Raw genomic sequence first — 22936 nt, 5'->3', positions numbered from 1 at the left:
TAATAATTATTTTGTTAAGTAAATACAGTTATTGAGTACATTACAGTTGGAAATATCTAAAGTTGAATAACATTTTTATCCACTATCTAGTATATTCAACTCACAAAACCAATTAGCTTTGCAGAAAATATTTCTGAAGCATTTTTGGAGTTTCTTCAACACGCTAAAAAAATGGACTAAATTTCCATAACTGCTTAACAAGTGATGGAAGCTCTAGATGAAGTTGGCTTGAGTATTTTTATCTACCTTCAAACAGAGAAAGTTGCTTGATAGGCAATTTAAGAATTCTAGTCTTTTTTCTTGGGCTGATGAAAGAACCCAATATTGTTCAGAAACGTAGCCTGCAAACCAATTCAATTGAATACACTAGGTTGAAAGAAAATCCCTCCTGTTTAGCATTTTAATAAATTAGATTAATTCACCAATTTATAAACAGATCGTTTATTTGCTTAATTAATTTTATGTCAACTTTATTATTGAAAATTTTAAATCATCTATCTTTTATATCCTTTTTTGGAGCACCAAATAGAAACTCATCTAACATGAATTGCATTAGTTATTATAATACAAGCCCTATTTTCAAAGTTGGATATATTTTTTTCTACAAATCGTATGTGTATTTTACTAATCATGACTTTAAATGGGTCCTCTCCTTCGCTGGTTATTTCCATTAAGAAAGAACTATCAATTAATACACTGTAACGCCACGATTATTACCTTTGTTAACAGTATCATGGTCAGGAACTTCAGCCAGCCCCTTGGTCAAGAGTGGTGATCAAGAGACTGGCCAGAAGTTCCTAACTGTGATGCTATCAACAAAACCAATAGTCAACTTGATGCTCGAAGTGTAAAGTTAAAACTGCAAAAAAAAAAGCCTTCTTAAGCCTAATTAAATTTAGAACGCGCTTTTTAATAAACCAAAACCTTTGAATACATAGTACTGGATTACAGTGACATCATTGCGACTAGAATTACATCCCATTTTAAAAGTTACACGCTGATATTTTGGCTATATCCAATAGTGACAGACTGTTCAGATACAATGTTCCAGTACAGATTAACGAAAACAATTTAAATACAAAGGGACGGATGTTGAACGTCACAGGAGATGCAGCACAGAGAAGGGGTCGCTGTTGGTTCACTTGTTCGCCCATTCTGGCGCCGCTGCCTTTTTCGTCTGTGAAATAGTAAAAAAAAAAAGTAGAAAGCACATTTCTTCCAGTTGCTAAAAATAATTGAAAGGGGGAAGGGTGTTTAGGAAGTATAAAAGAAAGAGGCCCATGCGAATAAGTTGGCAAGAAAAGCGGGAACGGGAATCATTTCTTCTTCTTCTCAAAATAAAGACTGTATTGACGAAAGATAGAAAGAAAGAGCGAAAGAAGCAGTGAGAGTGCATTGTAAGAGTCGCAGAGAAGTTCAAGGGACAGTCACTTTAGTACACAACATACATAGAGACGTATATATGGTAAAAACAAATATTAAATACGAAAGGAAACAGGAAAGTTACATAGCGTAAAACAAATAGCAAATTATATATTTTTTTTAATAAATAACAAGTGTGTAAGTTAGTTTCAGCAGCCAAGTAAAAAATATAATTACAAATTTAAGCAAAGTTAAAAGGCAATTAAATTTGTATGCATAATACAACTGAAACAATTTCTAAGACTACAATATCTCCTAATAACTCACACGTATGGACATTAATATAAGATAAATCACTTTATTTTAATGGATGGTGCAATCGCGAGAGAAGTAAGCCTTTGGCTGAGAAGCACAGAGTTTTCAGTGTCATATCTCAGCTATTAAAACAAGTTACAATAAGTTAATTTATGATTCTTTCCTGTTAGACAGTTTATTTATATAATGAACTACGAAAAATAGCAAATCCACTCTAACTGGATGCTTATCGTTTTATATTCATATGTGAAGATAAAACTCCAAATTTCTAACTCCTTGTTTTCTAAACAGTCTTTTGCTCTTCGTCCAATTTGCTATCATATCCTCAGCTTTTTAGCTTATCGAGTTTCTTTCTTTAAAAAAAAGTCCAACCATCTTAATCAACTTTCCATTCATCTGATGGATATGTGAAGAGACAGGAGATAGAGAAAGATGCTCAAATTGATGCTCAATTTAAAATACGAGTAAATGTTTTGTAACGATTTTGGTCAACTATGAAAACTCTTTTAACGACTGCAAGAAGTCCAAATTAGGTATTTGTTTAAAAATTTGAAGTCCACCATAAAAATTTCGAAATAATTGTTTAATTGTTTTTTATGCAATCTCTGCATGCTGGTTAGAAAAGCAGAGCCTTAAATCAAAAACATAAAAAAGCAGCAATAAAATTCCAAGCAACAGCCATACAGCAGAAACAAAAATATAATTTCTTATTAGAAATATCTTAAAACTCCGAGTCTCTTTAAAAACAAAATATGTCTCTAAAATGAGAATTTATCTTTTGATGGTTATAAATTTCGTAATTCCAACACTATAGAGATTAAATAAGATGCAATCGCTTTCTTATTTCAGACAGAGATTTTTTTAAACAAAAAAAAGCACTCTGTTACTTACCAAATTAGTACAATTATTTATTTTCATCACCAACCTTAGTGAAAAAGCACTTCAAGGAAAGTTGGCCTCTTTCAGCCATCCTCGGAACATTCTTACCATTTCATGTTACTCTTAAAATCATCCTTGACATCCCAAAAAGTAGCCAAGGTTTATTTATTTTTTTTTTAATTGCAGGTACTTAATGGGCGCTTCTGTTAATGAGATTATTGCCTTTCTGGGATAAACTAGACTATTCTTGTCACACGACCTTCCCCGAATTAAAGAAAAATCATCAGATTTTTTAAAAAACTTCTTCTATTAATTCTTCTCCAATAAATAATCCTTTGAAATATTTCGAAGAATTAGTATCAGTATGCAGTTCAGGCTTTCAAAATAAGATAAAATTAATAAAAGTCATTTAAACTTATTTAAAAAAAAAAACGAAATGAAATACTGAATGAATAATTCTTCGAAATGAATTTTTATGCAATATTTTTATTAGAATACCAGATATAAAAAAATATATCGTCACAATATATCAAATTATATTTATTGATTGATTATATTGCATTTGTTATAAACGATTCATTTGCATTCGGTGGCTTCAATATAAACACCTTAGTTACAATTAACCAAATAAACTTAAGGAATAATCGAAGTGATTGGAAGAAAACCAGATTAATAGAACCCCATTTTTTAGCTATTAAATATTATGATAACCAATCTCATTATTTATTTAGAACTCTTGTGGATGGTCATAAAGCGGTTTCTGTATTAAAAATTGCTTAATTTCAAAAAGAGCCTTCGATATGCTTTCTTTCTACTGAGGATTTAGCTCTATTTAGGTTTTAAATATTTCCCGGAAAGCAAGCCATCCGTGCTGTTATTTTTGTCTCTTGTGGACCAAGCTATTTGCGAGGACAGTGATTCCAACATGTAGTATTATACCACCTCTGGCTCGTGTCACTGAGTACTTGATATTTCTAAAAATAGCCAATGTCTGTCGGAAAACAGTCCGTAGGTGTACACTAATGGGGATTGTTCCGAATCTGGTAGCTGTTCCAATTTATCGCTATAGAATGCGAACGTACAAGCGAAATGAGAAGTTAGAATCACCTTTATTAGTTTACGAGTTACGTTCAGAAAGATCATCAATCATTAAACAATTTTTACAGTCTGACGTAGATATACGCTTATGTAAATGTTTTATTTCTACTCTATAAACGTGTATCGTATCCTCCAACGCGTATTTGGGACACTAAACGAAAACCATCTATAAAAAAGAAAATTTTAAAAAACTTTGTGACACGAACTAATACAGCAATCCTTGGAGGTGTCCTAATACATTTGGAGGACAGTGTATATTGTTAGTGTGATATTACATGGTGTTTTGTTTTATTATAATTTAAGTTATTTTTTTAAAAACACTTAGGCCATTTAATTTTAATCATATATATATTTTTTTATAATGATCATTGGACGCTTAATTATTTCTTCCAATGATCGTAACTTAGGGTCTCCCTCTCTTAAGGAAAAAGTCAGAAATCGCATAGAGATATCTCTTATATTCTCCCGTTTTAGATTACGTATTTCTTTTTTTTTTTTTTAATTTCAATAGTTTTGTTCAAGATTTCGAAATTAAAAACTGCTTCATCGATTCACTCCCTAGACTCTTTCTTAAAGAAATGCATTGAACCATTAATGGAAAATATTTCATACCTCCTTGTCCTCTTCGTCTAGCGTGAACTTCTTTTGTACAGACTTCAGGTTGGCACGGTGATCCATCTGAGCCTTGGCGACTAGTTTAGTCAGCTTCTCAAACCTGAGGGTAAAAAGAACATAAACGTATTTGACAGTACGCTTTAATGCGCTGTTATTAAAAATAATGTTTATTTGGGTTGTACCCAATGGATAATCCGTCGAGTAACACCTCTGTTAAGTAAACCAAATATTAACTTACTTGGTATCGAACTTGGCTACCTTTTTCAGGGTAGGCTTGACGCTACAAATAGAAAGAAGGAATACTAAATACAATACATAATTTATATACGTAATTAGTGACGCAAAGTCAAACAAAAGTTAGGTAATTTAATACATTTTTATAATTTTACTTATTATAGTATAATTTATAGTTTATTAACTGTTTTTTGTTTCTTTACAGGTAGATGAGACCTTGTAAATCTTTGTAATAGAGTTAATTGGTTTCTGAAGGGGGACTGTTTTTATTTATTATTTATTTTTTCTTGGAAACTCGGGTTTTTCATCCAGCAAAATAATCTAAAAAATTAGCAAACGGCTATTGTATTTAATTGGTTGCTAAACAGCCCAAAGATTATTTAACCAGAAAGAAAACTCCAAGAATTCACAGGAAATTGGTATTTGCAGGAGTAATTCCAGTGACTTACAAAGATGGTTCCATCCCTACAAAATCAAAATGGTTCATAAACTGATAATACGGATGCCACTGAATGTCATTGAATCCCAACAAATAAAGGATCACTTTCGGTAAAATGGAAATATCCTCAGCTGTAATGTCAATAAGCATAATTCACCCCACAGGAACCCATTCATTCATGTGCAAAATGTTCAAAGGTGCACACAAGCTGTGGAGAGATCGATTAATTGGCCAATGAATTTTGGATGGCAATGTGAGCGGTGAAAAAAAACATGGATATCTGAAATGGAATTGTTAATGTCATTTTACTCATCATCAATCTGGTAAATATATGAACATACATTAAAAACTGAAAATAGAATGAAAATATGTCGAACCTGTAGCAGGTTCTAGAGAGGATAGATGCTCAGGCTGTTAGACTATTACTGTACTTCATTATCTTAACAAATAATTGACAAATATCAAAGAGTATTTGGATGAAATCATAAATCACGGTTTTCAAGAAGCAAATTACCTGTTTTGTCAACGGGATAACAACTAAAGGCACAGTAATTTCAAAATGCAAATACGTTATTGTGAAGGACGGTTTGACCTCCTATTCAAATACAAAGCAATATCTTAGTATTTTTCTCAAAGTTGCTTATATACATCTGAGAAATATCTCAAAGAGGCGAAGTGGGTACCTTCGATGTGATCAAAATATAAACACCTAATAAATATGGCCCATAGAAAACCTGAACAGCACTGTCCAAGCATCTTGACTATTTCTATTGACCGTTTTGCGGTCAGTAATAGATATTCATCATGTGGCGAGGCTGAACTCGAACCTAGATGAAAAACAATGATAATGAACAAAGGAAAGCAAATGCAATAATAACACTCATACTAGATGGGTCTACACTGATTAAATTTTGCAAGATGAACAAAAAAAAGTTTAGATAGCTTATCCCCAGTTCTAATTTGAATTAATTATTGAATTATTTGAAATGTAAATTATTACATTTTTTAATCTTTTGTTTTTTCACTTCGTGGCTGAGTTAGTCGGTCTCAGGCGTAGATAGGAAAGTTTTTCTCCCTAGAAACTGGGGGGTTTTCGTCCAGCAAACAGGCAAATCGATTCGTCCAGCAAAACAGGCAAATATATGGGTAGATGATACAGGGGACCCTAATATCATATTTTTTTTCCCACTGGTTTCCTGACAATGGGGTTATTTTACACGGTTGTGTTCTATAATTCATATTAGCGGTAGAAAGATTTTTTAAAGGTTTCCTAACTCTTTTCTATCCTTACAAATTAAAAAAAATTAAAAAGTTTTCATCTGCAAAAATAATACTTACAATTTGCCTCTGAGGTCGTTCACTTTGATGCTGAGTTCGTTGATCTGAAAAAATAAAAAAAAGAATTTTATACAGTGGCATTGCATGACTTCTTCACTTACAATGTGTGAAAAAGGCATTTTATTCATGACCAAGAAAGACTGGTCACGAATAACGCCGGTAAATCCTGCCCTGCCTTACATTAAAAATAAATGTATTTCCTGGCGAGTTTATTATATTCGAAATAAGTGTGCCAACTGATATTATCTTGTATTACAGTATTTAAATCTTCAATCTCTTTGCTTTCTAGTTACGATAATAGAGTTATGGTCATTATTGGTGGTTCAATTTAATGTTTCCAACCTGTGTTGGAAACAGATTAAATTGACTTGCGAATAAAATAGTAAATGTGAACCATGAAGAGGACAACTTCAACAGGAAAATTTAGCTTGAGAGAAGAAAATCAGGAGATCCCACCTTTGCATTTGCTCTCTCTTTTTCCCCCCCAACTTTAGTAATTTCAGGAAATCTTTAATAATGTTTCATCGAATTCCTCAATTTCAGAATAATCGAAGTTCCAGAATGATCGGTTACGTAACAAAGGTAAATCAAAAGAAATAAGAAACAAAAAAGAAACTGAAAACAGAGTGAACACCGCCTAGCTATAGGAATTAATCTTCTGACTGACCATGATTTCATTCAAATCAAAAGAGTTGAATCTGTGGTCAGTTTTAACAATATACAAGGTGTCCACAAAAAACATACAATTCCCACTTTCAATAACTTCATTCGACTCAGTTCCTTCCACGTGGATCACTTCCTCAGACATCTATTATGGAAGCCGCCCCCGCACCTACTTGAAATGTGGCATTGTCAATCATCAATCCTTAAATTTTTTCTTATAATAGAAGATGAAACAGCGAATCGTGGAGCAAAAAGAATAGCATCATTGGGTGTGTTCCAAAGCTATGAATCATGCTTTTGGAATTGCTCACCAGGTGGCAACATTAGACTGAATCCAAATAGAAGCGATAGCAGAAGAGCCCATTTGTGTGTGTGTGTGTGGTGGTTAGTAATATGCTGGTATAAGATATACAATTGGCAGCCGTCACCAGGTGGCAGCAACAGATCGAATGCAAATGGCGGTACATTATGAGGAAAAGCCAAAAGTGTGAGCTGAGAGTTCTGAAAGTTATCGTTAGAAAGAACAGTTTCTGAAAAATCACTTGTCAGACGAACAGGAAACTAATAATGTCACATTCAACAGGACATAAAATTTATCGTGCAATATTCGTGTTATCTGAAGTGAAAGACGAGCCTGATTTTCAGAAACAGAGAGATTCTCCAAAAGTTAATGCGCAATGTTGCCTTTTTTCACAGTAAAGTTATACGATCTTTGCAGAGAAAACCGTTACAGATGAAACCTTGCAACAGTTGGTCACCGGGCTCGAATTTCAATAAGATGTTGTGATTTTGGAGAGGAAGCCTTCTACTGGAATCTGGAATTTCAACTTTGTTTGGATGAATGACTTCTGTACCCGAAAAGTAAGTTTAACCCGATAACCAGTTTTTTTCCCCTATGGGATTACGTTAAAAAGGGAAGTTACACGCGGTGGGTGAAAACTCCAGTGATTTACAGTGTTATAACCAAGAAAATAGCTGTGAACGATATCGCAACTGACAAACTGCATCTTAATGGCTATTTTATGAGACACACCTACTTAATAGCAAGAACGTCCCGTTTAACCTACAAAACAGCCAGGATTTACGGTGGCATGGACTCAATAAGTTATTGTACAGCATGCCAGAGGATTGTTGGTCCATGTGGGTTCAAGTGCTTCTCATAGTTGTTCCTCATATAAATTGTATGGTTGTGAACCTCTGCTCTGAAGAGTTCATTCCACCTCATCCCACATGTGCTCCAATAGACCGAGATCACGTGACTGGGAGAGGCCACCATAGCAAACTGAATTCACTCTCGTGTTACTAGAACCAGTACCATACAGTTCTAACCTTGTGATATCGTCAATTTTCCGTTGGAAGAGTCAATTCGCAGATGGATGCACTGCAGACTTAATCGGAACAATTTCTAGATAACACGTAGTACCCAAAGGTTTCTCCAATGGTCTCAAGGGGACTCAATGTGCATCATGAAAATACTCCCCACGCCATTATGCCGTCATCAGCAGCCTGCATATTCAGGTCATCCTGTCAGCATGAAACAGCAGGAACTAGTTCTTAATTCGTCAGATCAAGCACCACATTTCCAATTCTCCACTATCCAGTGTTGGTGTTCTTATTGTAAACTTACCGTCTGTATTGCTGATAGGAATGGAACCAGATTCGTCGTCGGCTGCGATATCTGATCCGTGATAAAGTACAACGAGTTTTGCATTATGAAATGACTCTTTAGTTACTTCTATTCTACTGGGTTGTTATTTGACTCACGGTAACCTTTCTGATACCCTGTACAAGTCTTCTCAACCTCCGTTGGCCTGTCATATCAACGAGCCTGTCATATCTGTCGATATTATTGATATTTTCCAATCTCGATACACCTGGACAGTCGTGCGTTAAAATCCCTGCAGTTTCCAAGAAACTCTTACCGGTGTTTCTAGCTCCAACCACCAACCGATGTCAGTCACTTAAATCTTTGTCTTGCCCTTTCTCGCACCGAACTGCACATTTCTACGCATCTGCCCACCTGCTTTATATCGCTGGGTATGAACACCTGAATACGGAAAGAGCCATCATTTCGCAAAAATTGTAGTAGTACCTAATAAAGTGGCCACTCAGTGCATAAAAAAATGAAAGAGCTGTTGAACCACAGTTAGAGATTTTATGTACAGTTATGAGCCAGATATCTAAGTGAAGCATTGAGCACAGCGGTAGAAAAACTAGACGAAGTGAATATAATTTTGCTGTTTAGCAGTTTTATCTTCTGTAATAATGAAGTTACTACTTTAGGACGTCGTGTATATACGCTATGGTACCAACAGAAAGTGTACATCCACTAATTCAATATTATATGATAATAAAATAATTATTGATTTATTTGTGCTTATTTCAGCACAGGCTGATCATTTAATTCGCTGAATGGCAGCGCCACCGCACAGCCACTGAAATTTTAGTGAACTTTCGGTACATGACAGGAGAGTATATTGGTATTGTCCAACAATATGTTGAGAGATTTTCGAGCTCTGACAAGTTGTCGAATAGTTGCAACGTGGCCTTAAGTTACGTATTGTCAGTGTGAACTGTTAAGTGAGCTGCATAATGTAAGATTTGAAGACTGGGCAAGGTTCTGTTATTTGATATTGTGTTCGACATGGTATAAAGTGACAACGACCACCCTCAAAGACTTATCAGGAAATGGCTTCGGGACTGCTTCTAAGAGTGGGTTCATTGATGGTGTAAATGTATACACTATAAAGGAGATTATTTTGAAAAGGAGAGGCCACCGGAAGACCCTAGCGACGAATTAAAATTAAGGTGAATCCATTTCCGAATTAAATGATCAACCTGTTTATTTGAATCTGTGGAAATGTCGGTATTGCCTTTTTGCTTGTTTTGTTTTCTGTGTACTATAAAACGGGAACAGAAAGCACATCATTATTGCACATATAACCTTTATTTAAAAAAGAAGGCAATTTTCAGTTTGACGTCATGTTGTTGTTGGGTTTTAGGAGCATCAGCAACTAAAGCCATATTGCTCTGTATATATTGTTTGTAAATTACGTGTGTTCTGTGGTCTATTTTCTGTTTGCTGGACGAAAAACCGAGTTTCCGAAAGAAAAAACCATGCTACCCTCACCTGAGACCGACTAACTTAGCCACGTTGTGCAAAAGGGCCATAAAAATTCCTCTCGTCATTGACAGAACTCGAACCCAAGTCTTTTCCACACGGTGTGGGGAGAGCAGCGATTCTACCAACTGTGCTACCCACGAGGACGTTTGATGTCATATCATAACCAATAAGTAGATACAGCTGAAATTTCTGTTATAGCAGCAGATGCTGTCCCTTTCTTATGTTACGACTTTTTATGTGAAGTTATGTTTATTGCATTTGTGGCTGCCAACCACATTCTTCTTCTTCTTCTTCTTCCAACTTCTTCCAAATTCTTCTTCTTCTTCCAACCACATTCTTCTTCTTCGGATCTCTTCTGAGAAATGTGATGCATGCTGTTAACTATGATGCCAAACTTTATGGGCAGTATTCAGAACTCAAAAATAAATGTATGAATTGCTTTTTCGCTAAAGAATCTAAGGACACGAAGCATTAGTGCGTTTTGTCTATATACGTGTGCTATGGATGGTTTTTTGTGTTTCTGGTTAAAAAAATCCCAATTGCAGGAAGGTAACTACGCCCTCGTGGGTAGCACAGTTGGTATAATCACAATCTTCTCCATACCAGGTGGAAAGAGCTGAGTTCGAATCTCACGAATGACGTGAAGAATGAATTTTTATGGGTCCCTTTAGTTGGCTTCAGGTGAGGGTGGTGAAGAGTGCTTTCTCTTCCTAAAACTCTAGTTTTTCGCTCACCAAAGAGAAAATCTACCACAGAACATATGCAATTTACATAATATATACGGTGCAATATGACCTAAGTTGCTGATGCGCCTAAAACCTTACAATAACTAACAAATCAGAAAGAAGACTATGCAACCTTTAAACGAGGTCGATTAACTTGGCCATGGGAAAAGTGACACGTTTTTTGTGTTGTAAAAATGCAGCACCTTTTTGTGGAACAAAAAGTTTATTATACAATTCTACATGAAGTTCAGAAAATCTGAAAATATTTCGGATGGTAGACCAAGTCTCCATCAAGAGAATGTATCAGTTTTTAAGATTTTTTGATCAAAAATTTAAAATTTTTTTTAAAGGTTATAAACTAAAAAATAAATAACTCGATTATCATCCGATGCCTCCTTATAATACGCTGACATGTGCAGTAATAGAGTAATACTACGCTCATAGCAAATTTAAACAATAGCTTAACTCGGTGGTCTGCATGCAAGGTATTCTCCCTTTTTCTTTCAATTCATAGAATCAAGAATCAGGGTATGTGCCTCTTTCTTAATATGCAGATGCCAGGTCACCAGTCAGACCCGCTACAACTTGCCCACACAAGCCGTAGTTCTTAGAGTCCAAAAAATCCTTACTCGTGACCTCAGTCAGATAACAGAGAGACAGTCTAAGAATGGAAAGGCGAAAGTCATATAGTTTTTATAGGCTCTCATCAGGAAAAATATATTAATAGTTCTCTTAAATTACAGAAGAAAGCATTTCTGAGTCTTTAACCTTTTTGATTATCATTAGAAAGGTAATCAATTAGTGCTGCTCATTGTTGTTTCTTGATTTTTGTACTAATGCCCTAAGGCCATGAGGCATCGATGTATTGTCTATAAATTACGTGTATTGTATGGTCGATTTGCGTGAACCACTCGAAGTTCCGAAAATAAAATAAGTGCGATTCACGATCGAGACCTACTAACTCGGTCCATAAAAGTTTCTCCAGTTTTGGACTCGAACCCAAGCTTGCGATCGTAACCGCTGTGCTAACTGCGAGGGCTAATCTGTTCTCCAATTCGGCTGAAAATTTCAACTTATTTTGTTTTTACGCTGTGACTTAAAAGTTTCTTATTTTTAAGATGCACGGTTTTCCTGCGAACTTTTTTTTCTCCATGTTTGCTGGAAAATATAATGGTCAGATTGAGAAACGTTGTTTTAAATGCTGGTGCCAATGTTGAAATTTGAATATGTGTAAAGTAAATGTGTGAGAGTCTCAAGAAAAGCTTGCTGAATTAAATCTTTTATGCCTTAAACAATATCTTTCTTTAAAGGTAGTTTAATGCTTTTCAAATACGTAATCCTACAGCAAATAATACGATGGCAGAAGGCGCTTTCAATAAATATGAAAGATCGTTATATAAAAAGTGAGTGCACACTTTTGTCAACAAATTGCATTATAATATTAAGAAGTAAACAATATTAAGAATTTGAGAATTAAGAATTTCAGAATTAAGAATGTTATTCATAAGATTATTTAGTTCTATTTGCGTTTTTAAGGATCTTACTTCGAATTATCAACAGATAATCTATAAACAAGGGCGTAGTGTTTCAGTTATTTCAAGCATGATTACTTCAGGGATAATATGAAATAATAGGTGTATGAATTAATCCTGCAATTAGCATTGATAAATATAAATGGTTTACTAACCTCACTGTCCTTCTTTCGTATTTCGTATTCCATGTCATACTTCTCACCCTCAAGATGAAGAATACGATCAAAGTATTCTCTGCATACTGCTTGCAGCAGAGCTGTAAACCATTCGCAAGTAAAATATTTAGTAGAAAATGTTAGTAGAGCGCCACCATAATATAAAGCAATAACTGTTAGAAAGCAAAGCATTATGGGCATAAACACGCAAATAAAATTTAAAAAAGCAAAATAAGCACACAGCTCAAGTTCACAAAACGTAAACAAAGCAACAAAAGAATACAAAAAAAAAACATAAGCTGCTTAAAAAATGCGATGCATTAGCTCAAAAAAAACGAAAATGATTTTTTTTTGAAACAAAATAAAAGAAGCTGCAAAATCAATTTCTACTGCCACACAACAACAAAAAAAAAAAAAGAAAAAAAAAAGAATCCGTTTGGATTTTCGTACCACGACTTCTTTCTGTCTAACTTCGTACTCCAGATCATACTTTGCATCTTCCAGGTTGTTAATTCTGGCATAATACTCCTTACAGATGGCTTGCAGGGTAGCTGTAGATGAAGATCAGGATTAGGCTTAAGGTTGAGGATAAGGCATAAGGTGTAACGGACAAGAAGTTGCAATTACAGTATTAGGAACGATCACTTTTAGTTTAAGAATTTTAATTTTTAGTCGAAGAAGTTAAAAGGGAGGTAAACTTAAAACTGGTATCGGACCCGGGAAGGAATGAACAGTAAATGAAGGGGAAAGGGGGGCAGAATGAGTTTCGGCAAAGCTAGGGACTGCAGAAATTGCAAAGTGATTCTGCTTTAGCACAATAGCTGACTTTAAGGGCAATTCAAAATTTTCATAAAAATTACTTCCTGCAACAATTTTACAAATTAAAAAAAAAAAAACTTCTTTACAAAATTAAGCTTCTAGAGTTCTCAAAATCTATTCTGAATGCAGACCAGCTAAAGATCATAGCTTTGGGTTTAAAAAAAAATAATAATAAATTAAATTTTTAAAAATATTCAAAGTGATATTCTTGTATTCAAAAAAAAATCTATTTGGCTAAGCAAGTAATTAGAAAACACAATATAAGTGTATCAAACAAAGTTATTTACACAGAGGAGTAACTAGGGATGGGCGAGCGAGACAGCTGCTGGGGAAGTCTGATAGGGAAAACTGGTAGCCAGAACTTGTCTCTGGTGCATACCTAGATACTCCTCTGATATTTACACAAGAAAGTAAAAATAGCATAAAAGAACAAAAAGTCAGTATTTAGGTAATCATTTAGGGTCAAAAAATTACAGAAAGGCATTGTCTAAATTTATCTGACAATGGGAGATTATATTCAGATCAGTTTTTTTGGAATTTAATACCTTAATCATTGTCCAGGTGAGTTCAATTCCAACCTGCCATCTTATGCATTTCCTGAAAATTACAATTTATCGAAATTTAAAGTCCAACGTCCACAATTATCTTTTGTCTTTTCAACCCTCAAATCATATACAGTACTAGCGATACTTGCATAGTAAATTCTTCAGTTATGTGTAATATTTACCCGTATATTTATTTATTTTATTTGTAATATAGCTCTGCTGAAAAACTAACTTAAATATAACCCATAATGATGGAATAATTCTTTAGTTCTTCGTCATAATATAGTTGTTTCGCCACTTGTTAATTCATTTGGCGAGATCTGGGGCCGAATCCCTTCATGACAGAAAGAATTCTTAAAGTCTTCTTCACAATTTCATCCACCCAAGAGTTATTTCCAGGATTTTCATCAAGAAAATATACAAGTTGGACAATGAACACACTGGCGAAATATGGCCCACTGGGTTGATGTGCCATAAAATCAACAATAACCATTTTTAATTTGGCCCCCGCTACTAGCACGATTACAATTGCTGTACCTTTAAATCTTGTCAGAAATTTCTCGGTTCAGATCTCGTATAAAGATGAGAAACTTTAATGGACTTTTTTCACATTCTAGGAGAGTTTCTTGGTCTTGAGAAACAGTTATATCTTTAAACAAATATCCGTTTACACTCTATTACGACCGAATGGACTATCTGAATTCTCAACTTCTTGAAACCCCTTTATTGCAGCCAATAAACTAGCCTGTAATGTGCTTAACCATATCTGTGTACATTATCCTAGGGCCGCAGGATAGCGTTTTCTCTCGGAATTCGGGTTTTTCATCCAGAAAACAGATCACAGAATACATGCTATTTACTTATCCCATGGACTGTTTCCATGCCTTAAAATCAAACAAGAACAAATAACCTTTCATGTAAGAGCACGATTACATCATTTTAATTCAGTACAGCGATGTGCAGTTATACTCCAAAACTTTTATTAGAATCCTATGTAACTTGAATAATCTCAAATTGCTCAAAAGTAAGAAATAAATTAATTTTTAAAATCATCTACCAGAACTCCATTTACAGAAACCTTTGTAAATTGAATGACCCTGCTATTGCTGGTTTGTTTTTCTTTGCAAAGGCTTTAAGGAGTTAATATATTATGTTCTCCGGCTTGCTTTATTATCTGTTGGATGAAAAACTCCAATTTTCAGGTGAAAACTTCGAGATAGACTAACTGTATAACACTGTTGCAGAAGCTCATAAAAGTTCACGCCGTCTTGATAACTGGAACCTAGACCTTTTCCACTCAATAGGATCTACCTTAATCACCAATTTCCAGATGCTTAGAAGTGATCTGAAAAGATTATTCTAACTCGGTTGATAGATTTCATTTTTATCTTTCCTATTTAAAGTTTATTAACTGTTTGGTTTAATTTGATTTTCAAATAGCAATCTCATTTTTTTGATAAAATCAATTATTTTATTACTGTACTGTTAATTTTGTTTATTTTATAAGTTCCTTATTACCAATTTCGACGGTAGGATTTTTGGTGTCTTTTTTAGCTTTTCGATTATGATTATATCAATATTTAAAAGAAAATTTATCCTTTAGATATTTTTTTTGCCGTATTGCTAGATATTCTGTACCACTTTTAAAATGTTTATTTTTAGAAATAACTTTTTAATAGCAGCTAATTAAAGTTATTCCAGCATTTATTTTTGACAAAAAAAATACTGAAGGTCTTTCTTGAGAAATGTATGTATCTCCGAATGGGTAATTCAACAAAAATTTAACCGTTGGAGGAGAGGAAAAAGAAAGAAGACCATGATTCATACCTTCATTGACGTTGTCCACGTTCTTGGCTGGTCCACACCTCTGGGCAATGATCTTCTTCCTTTCTTCGGCTTTCCTTTCCTGTTCTCTCTTCAGTTCCTCAGCGGCTTTCTTCCTCAATAGTGTCTGTTGGTGTACAGAGATGATAAGCCACGTGATCGCGCACATCACTTATGATATACGATACAGAATGTGAATTAACAAATTTAATATCACAATAACTATGAAATAATACTTACCCTTAGCTTCTTCTTACGCTGAGGGGTCATGAAACCCTTCTTGGTCTTTGCTGATTGGGCTTCGAGACGCTGTCGCACCTCGGCCCTCTTCCTCTCCTTCTCCTGTCTCTTTCTTTCTTCCTGGGAGAAAAATAAGAAGCAATGAAACAGTTTAAAGTACTAATTAAATTTAGTTCACTGAAAGATGATAAAATTAATTTAAAATTAAATGCATATTTTTAAAAAGATAGTAATTTTTAGATATTGTATAGGTTTTATTAATTAACCGCTATAATAATACTGACTAACATATAAGAATAAATGGGCTTCTTACCTCACTTTTAAGTTCCAGGATTGACGTTGAAAAGGAGAGAAAAAAAAAGAAAAGAAACAATAATTAGTACACGTAATACTAGCACAAATATCATATTTTTGTCAATATTTTGTTAAAATACAATTTAGGGCCTTCACAAATTTCGTAAACAGATGGTTCTTGATTTGTTTATATGCCAAAGCAATGCAACCAAGGCTATGGAACGTCAGTATAATTCTATAAATGCTGTGTTCTGTGGTTGGCTTACCATGATGGAAGAGGAGAGGAGGCGAGGGGAAATATTCTTATGAATGTTATGTAACAGGATTTTTCATAAAAATAAATAAGTACTGTGAAGAACTGAAGTGTTGCATTAACTTTCGTTTTGGAGCGCTGACTTGCTGCCTTTATCGACCAGTTAAAATATACCCTGGGTCCAGGACAGAGTGGGTGTTAATCTAAATGGCGCTATAGCACTCTGACATCAACGGTGGTGATTCACTTCCTATGTTTTAAAAATATCGAATGCATAAATATGGATTAAAATTACATAAAGTTCAATAAATAAAATGATATAAGAATCAGTTTGAATTATCCAAAATTGATTTCTGACTCTCGGGTTACATTGGACAATACCAGTAGTTGGGAGGAGAATGTATGTCCAAGAACACGCTGGCACAGCTTCAAGTTCTGACACGTTGTCTGGTACCTGCAAAGTGTCCTTTAACTAAAGGCCACTTTACAACTACCATTATGAAACTCACTATCTACCACTGTGAGCTATATAATGGAAGAATTGAAGACAGCAACGTTTTGTTATTATCTATTGTGTTTGACTTGGTATAAGTGATAGAAAGACTGAGATAAATATTAGACGTTTACAGAGACAAAACGTTTAAAATAAATTGTGGAGTAGATTACTGTACAGTCAGTGTCAGGAATCTGCGACTACAACGACCACTCTCAAAGACATCAAGAAATGGTGTCCGGGATACATTACAAAATTTTTATATAATTAATATGCACAAAACAATGAGTACAATGTTCGAATCTACAGCTGTAATAATATTAGCATCATCACGAGATATCTAGTGGCGCAAAATCAAACTCCATTGGAAGAAAGCAGCTTAAGTCAGGATTTCGTTTCCATATTGCATCTTCGAAGCCACAGTGGTTTCCACAAAGGCACAACTATTATAAACAAGAATTAAATAGAACAAAACTGATATGTGAAGTTACACTGATATGTAGATGATTAAGGAAAATCTCATTAATAAGGGGTTAAAAATAAGCTAAAAAAGGAAGTTACTCAATTTGTGAACAGCCCTTAGACTTACTGAAAAAAAATTATCCATTCAACTCACAAAGCCAGCAGTCTAAATATGATTAATTTTTTAAATTATTTATTAGGAATGTTTGGGGTAATAGAAAAGATATAAGCTATTTAACGTTAAATACGAAAATTATATGTCATATACAGTAATTATTGCTTTTTATATTTCACCAATTTGGAACCCTGGGTGGGTCTTAGCCTTCTCGACGATGTTCCACCAATAAGCCCTCCCAGAAGTCAAACTTCTCCAACTTCTTATTCTCACGGTCTTTAAGTCCTTTTATACGTCATCCATTCATCTTTTTCGTGGTCTTCCTCTTGCCTCCTCCCTGTAGGTTTCCATTTCATTATACTCTTAGTTGTTCTGCTGATTTTTTCATGACTGTACGGATTTGTGAACCCAGAAAAATTTTAAACATTGCCATTGACATTTTAAATATTCTTTTAGGTGCATAGAGCGCAGGTATATCATGAAATGGAAACTGGTAAAATAATGAGCACTTCAACCAGCGTGGACTGTAATCTGCCTTTAATTTCTAAAAGAATTAAACACTATTTTTAGATTTTTCGTGGTACTGCTTCCTATACTACTTCTTCAGTGAATTCCCATAACACTATCCTTATGATACGATATCGAATTCACTGTAGAAGTGGTACAGGAAGTACCACAAAAAGTCTGAGAATAATCTGTAATTCTTTAAGAAATCAAAGACCAGTCCACGCAGGTTGAAGTGCTCACTATTTCACCAACTTCCATTCATAGATTTTACAAAACTGTTCATCAAATCATATGGAGAAAAAATTAAATAAAATAACTTCGAAGATATTTCTCCAACAGTTAATAGAAGAATAGGAACCAAACCTTGACAGAGTAACCATTTGTGTTCTCGCGATACAAAACCGTGTCGAGAGAACACAACGGTTCGCTGTCCAAAATTGCATGATACAGCAACAACGTTACATTACCGCCTCTTACTCCAATAGCATTCAAACAACAACAACAGTAATTATTCGAATGTTGCATCATCGCTCGAGTATTGCATCATCACAAATATTTATCCCTACTCGATAATTGCATCATCCTTACAGATATTGCATGCATCACTACTCGATCATTGAATCTTTATCACTGATATTGCATCACAATTCGATTATTGTATCATCATCGCAGATAATGATACAATTGCGTCACTTCGATTATTAAATCGCAGATATTGCAGGATCATCGCAGCTATTGCATCACCATTTTATTATTACTTCATCATCACAGTTCGAGTTTTGCATCATAATCAGAGATATTGCATCATCATTCGATTACTTCGTCATCATCAGAGATGTTGCATTCAGCTGGCCTAAAACTTCTAGGAATAGCTATTGTAAAGTCCATATCGACAAAAAATGTACAAGAAGAAGAACTCACTTGAAAACTAAGGGGGTCCCCAAATAAGCGTAAATTATGGAAACTATACATAAAAGGGCTTTAAAAAACTGCCATATTAGAGTTACCAAAGAACCACGTCACTTGCCCATGGATGTATAAATTAAACCAATCGGTACAATTTTCCGTTTTACTTTAATTGCATCACATGTTTTTATAAATTCAATATTTTATCTGCAGCCAAATGAGATAAGTTACACATCAAACAGGAATGTGTCAGTGCGCCATGAAATATAGTCTAGCATCTGATTTGGCTACGTTCCTTGGTATTAACTTAAAAAGAGACGTGACTCAATAGCACTAATGTATTCTAGATACAGTACTTTTCTTCGCTCTTAAGTATAGTCCAAATTAAGATTTTACTCACTCTGCCATAATGATGGAGGGTTAGGATTTTAGCCTGGAGAAAACCTGTAAGAAAGAAATTCATTTCAGCACAAATACCTATGTATATCTTAGAGAATATAATTTTTTTTCACTAAAATTGTATTGAATAAAAAGTAGCAGGTATTGAATAATAAAAGGATGGATTTGTTATTTTATATTTCAGTCTATGGACGTCCTTAAATTCAGATTTTGAAACTAACTTTGCTAATTGGTTTTATTTCTCTGTTTTTGTTTTGTTTGCTATGGCTACCAAACTTTGCCTTTCCCTGTCCAAGCAATGGAAGATATTTCGTTAGTGGGGTGTCAAGAAGAATTAACTGGCTGCACCAAGAGATGAAACTTCCATAACACAGAAACCGTACAAACTCCGTTATGTGCAGAGTTGTATTCTGAAAACTGAGATAGGCGAAAAGAGTTTCTGAAAGTTTTCTTTAGTGGCTTAGGAGTGATTTTTTGTTAATAAACATTTATTTATCCTGGTAATAAGAAGCAGTGTCTCGTGTCGACCGATTTGTGAACAAAAAATAAGATGTCATATCAGGGTTACCTGAGAACAACTTCATCTATCCATGTGTATAATGTTCATAAATTGCACGTGTTCTGTGATCGGTTTACCTGTTTTGCTGGACGAAAAATTCGAGTTTCTGGAAGGGAAAAAACCTTTCCATCTTCGCCTGAGACGGACTAACTCAGCCACAAAGTGAAAAGAAGTCCATAAAATTTCCTTGATGGGATTCGAACCTGGCCCTTTTCCACCCCGTGTATGGAAAACGATGATTATAGCTACTGTGCTACCCTCTAGAACAAACGCTTTTTGAACAGACATAACAACTGTTACTGATCAGAGAGTGATCCAATCCAAAAAGTGTGTAACGCTGGAAAAATCCTCCGAAGTAACTGTTTGGTGCCGAATCACCGTAACAACTCATTGGTCCACATTTCTTCTTGATACATTGAATGGAAACAGGTACTTAACTGTTTCATACATTCGTTTGGCCAGAAGTAAAGTTCATACTTACTCCTTAATAAGCAGGAACTCGTTTTTATATAAAATGGTGCTCCCACTTCTCAAAATTTCAAATGACTTTCGGGGTGACTGTCCACAGATTTTGCACATAGATGGATTGGATGCGAAGGACCAACAGAATGGCTAGCCAAAAGTTCTGATTTGAATCTATGCGATTTTTTATGGGAATTGACCAAAGAAGATGTATACCAGGAAGCCTGCAAACCTTCTTGAATTACAGAGCAATATCCAGCAAGTTCTTGTCACATACTTCTTCTTCATCAGTAGAATTATAACTGTGAACAAACAATCGCAACTGGCTGCGGGCAGGTGCATACCGAGTTATAAAATGCCATTGAGTATGCTATAATACAAAAAAGTAATGTTTTTTAATTACTTTTTTTGTATTATAGCATACTATTTTAACAATAGCTCCTTAAACGACAACGAAAGCATTAAAATGGCAGTATACATCTCCTTAAGGAGTAGCGCTGTTTATTTGAAATACAGCACTGAGAAAATTCGTGGTGATTTTCTTCATAATATGAAATGAAGCCTGAAGTCTGAGTTGCTATAAATAGTTTAATAATAGAGACGACTTGAAAAATCTTTTCACTTACCAATAACTTAAGAAACTTTTCCAGGAAGTCAACTGTTAATATCAGCCATGATTTTCAAATATTTAGTAAAGAGAATTTATGCAATTCCTTAAAGACAAGAATAGCTGCACCCAATTCTATCAAGAGCATTTATCTTGGAACATCACCTTACACCTAATAACTCCTTATAAAAGCAGAATTAACATGTGTTCTCAGGAAACTTTCTAAACTTTCCACAAGTGTTGGCAATTTTAGACCATTTGCAACCCTAAAATGTGCATCCCCATAAAAATTCACTTAACCGTTAAATGTAAACTATGTTAGTAGCGTAAACACTTCCTTCTTTCTGCTTGAGCAATCTTGTAAAAGATGGGACGTTTTTGCTAAAATTACTTTCCCAAACCATCCAAAAAAACATGACTGAATGTATTTCACCTTGGTTCGGCTCACTTGCAGTCATTCCCTGGAATAAAGATGAAGAAACGTCTGCAACCTCGATTCTCATTGTAAATAGCGATTACTGAGATACTTTGAACTTGGAACGAGGACATATAAAACAAGCACCTGTGCAACCCACTTTTACACCATCGACCTCCCAAGAGGAACATCGTAAAACACCCAAAAAGAAACATCATTCACATGTGTTTGTGTTGGATTTCCCATCTTATCCTCTCGAGATGGTGAGCAAACATCTGCATCGCTTCTGTCACTTCCAAGGCCTGTTAAAAATTATCTTTCCGATTTCCCGGAACTCACGACTCTTTAAACATGACATATTAGGAAAATATCCTATTACTATTATATGTTTATCAAAAATATAGGATTGGATTGGGTAAGTTGTTCCGAATTAGGGTATTTTTTACCACTGTGTTATAATGGACACTGAAAAGAAAATGGGTTTATTTCTTTATTCAAAATGAGAGGGCTGCCAATGAAACAAGACCAATTCTGTAAATAAAATTATCATGTACGATTTTCTACTGTTTCATCTACACATTCTCGTTTACAATAATTTATCACCCATTTCCTGACAAGACCCAAAACTTGGCTTTGATAACACACTTACTGCAACTACCACCAAAAAACACATCTAATTCATGATTAGGACCAAGCAAATCATGGACATAGCTTATATGTCCATATATGATCCTGCTCAGATAGCAAAAACTATCACGCCTTGAGTACTGCGTACAGGTCTGGAGGACTAGGAAGAATGTAGGTTTGCTTGAGTGTGTACAGAGAAGGGCAACAAGATTGGTGAGGGGAGGAAGGGATCCTCTTAAGTGAGGATTAAGTTCTGCAAATTGCAGCGGCTGGAGACTAGGCACCTGAGAGGTGATCTGATTGAGGTGTATAAGGCCTTGAATGGGTTGAGCACGCTGAATTCTGATGGGATTCTTCCACTTGTTCAGATTACGAACTTGAGGGAGCATAAATTCAAATTGAGAAAAGACAGATGTAGAATAGATGTGCGGAAATTTGCCTTTAGCCAGCGGGGGTTAATTGCTGGAACAAACTTCCATCTGTGGTTGTGGAAGTTGAGAGGTTAAATAAATTTAAGAAAGAACTGGACAAACATTTAGAGGGAATTGTTTTGTAATTTATTTTTATTTATTATTTTATTTTATTTTTTGGCTGATGCTGCATAAGCTTATACACTTAAACATCCTACAATCTATTCTAAACCTCTTCCTCTGCAATTAGAATTTATGGCGCCCAGTTCTGTAATTCTTTATAACAGTGAAAATTCCGCCTTCATACTTGAAATCCTTCATCGCTCTCGCCCTTTGGACGATCTCACCACACGAGTGCCCCTCTTTGGACTGTTTCAAAAAACTCAATATCTTTTTCCAGATCAGATCTCTATACTTGGATAGAGTATTCCAAATGCGCTCTTAAAACTGCACCCTCATGGTTAGTACAGTTGGTATCGTCACCGTCCTCCCCACGTTGGAAAAGACCTGAGTTAAATTC

At 34.8% G+C, this 22936-nt stretch overlaps 1 protein-coding gene across 1 annotated transcript; it reads right to left on the bottom strand.

The window, feature by feature from the left end:
• Window positions 1-889: 889 nt before the first annotated feature.
• On the bottom strand, window positions 890-18919 carry LOC150082135 (troponin I 4-like). Its single transcript, XM_090380434.1, has 8 exons — window positions 18851-18919; window positions 15908-16066; window positions 15671-15794; window positions 12480-12580; window positions 6281-6324; window positions 4508-4549; window positions 4267-4369; window positions 890-1177 (listed from the first exon to the last, which is right to left on the bottom strand). The coding sequence occupies exons 1-8, from the start codon at window positions 18917-18919 to the stop codon at window positions 1139-1141; spliced, it is 681 nt and encodes a 226-aa protein (XP_090236560.1). The 3' UTR covers window positions 890-1138.
• Between the last annotated feature and the right edge of the window lie 4017 nt (window positions 18920-22936).

Source organism: Mastigoproctus giganteus, chromosome 8 (assembly GCF_048544385.1).
Source record: "Mastigoproctus giganteus isolate SK-2022 chromosome 8, ASM4854438v1, whole genome shotgun sequence".
Taxonomy (NCBI): domain Eukaryota; kingdom Metazoa; phylum Arthropoda; class Arachnida; order Uropygi; family Thelyphonidae; genus Mastigoproctus; species Mastigoproctus giganteus.
This window is presented reverse-complemented; position numbering and strand designations above follow the sequence as displayed.

Coding starts and splice junctions, on each gene's coding strand:
- LOC150082135 (XM_090380434.1), bottom strand. CDS start 18,919: ATGGACTTTACAATAGCTATTCCTAGAAGTTTTAGGCCAGCTGAATGC. Junction 15,795..15,907: donor AGCGTAAGAAGAAGCTAAGG/GTAAGTATTATT, acceptor GTACACCAACAG/ACACTATTGAGGAAGAAAGC. Junction 12,581..15,670: donor CGTGGACAACGTCAATGAAG/GTATGAATCATG, acceptor AATGGTTTACAG/CTCTGCTGCAAGCAGTATGC.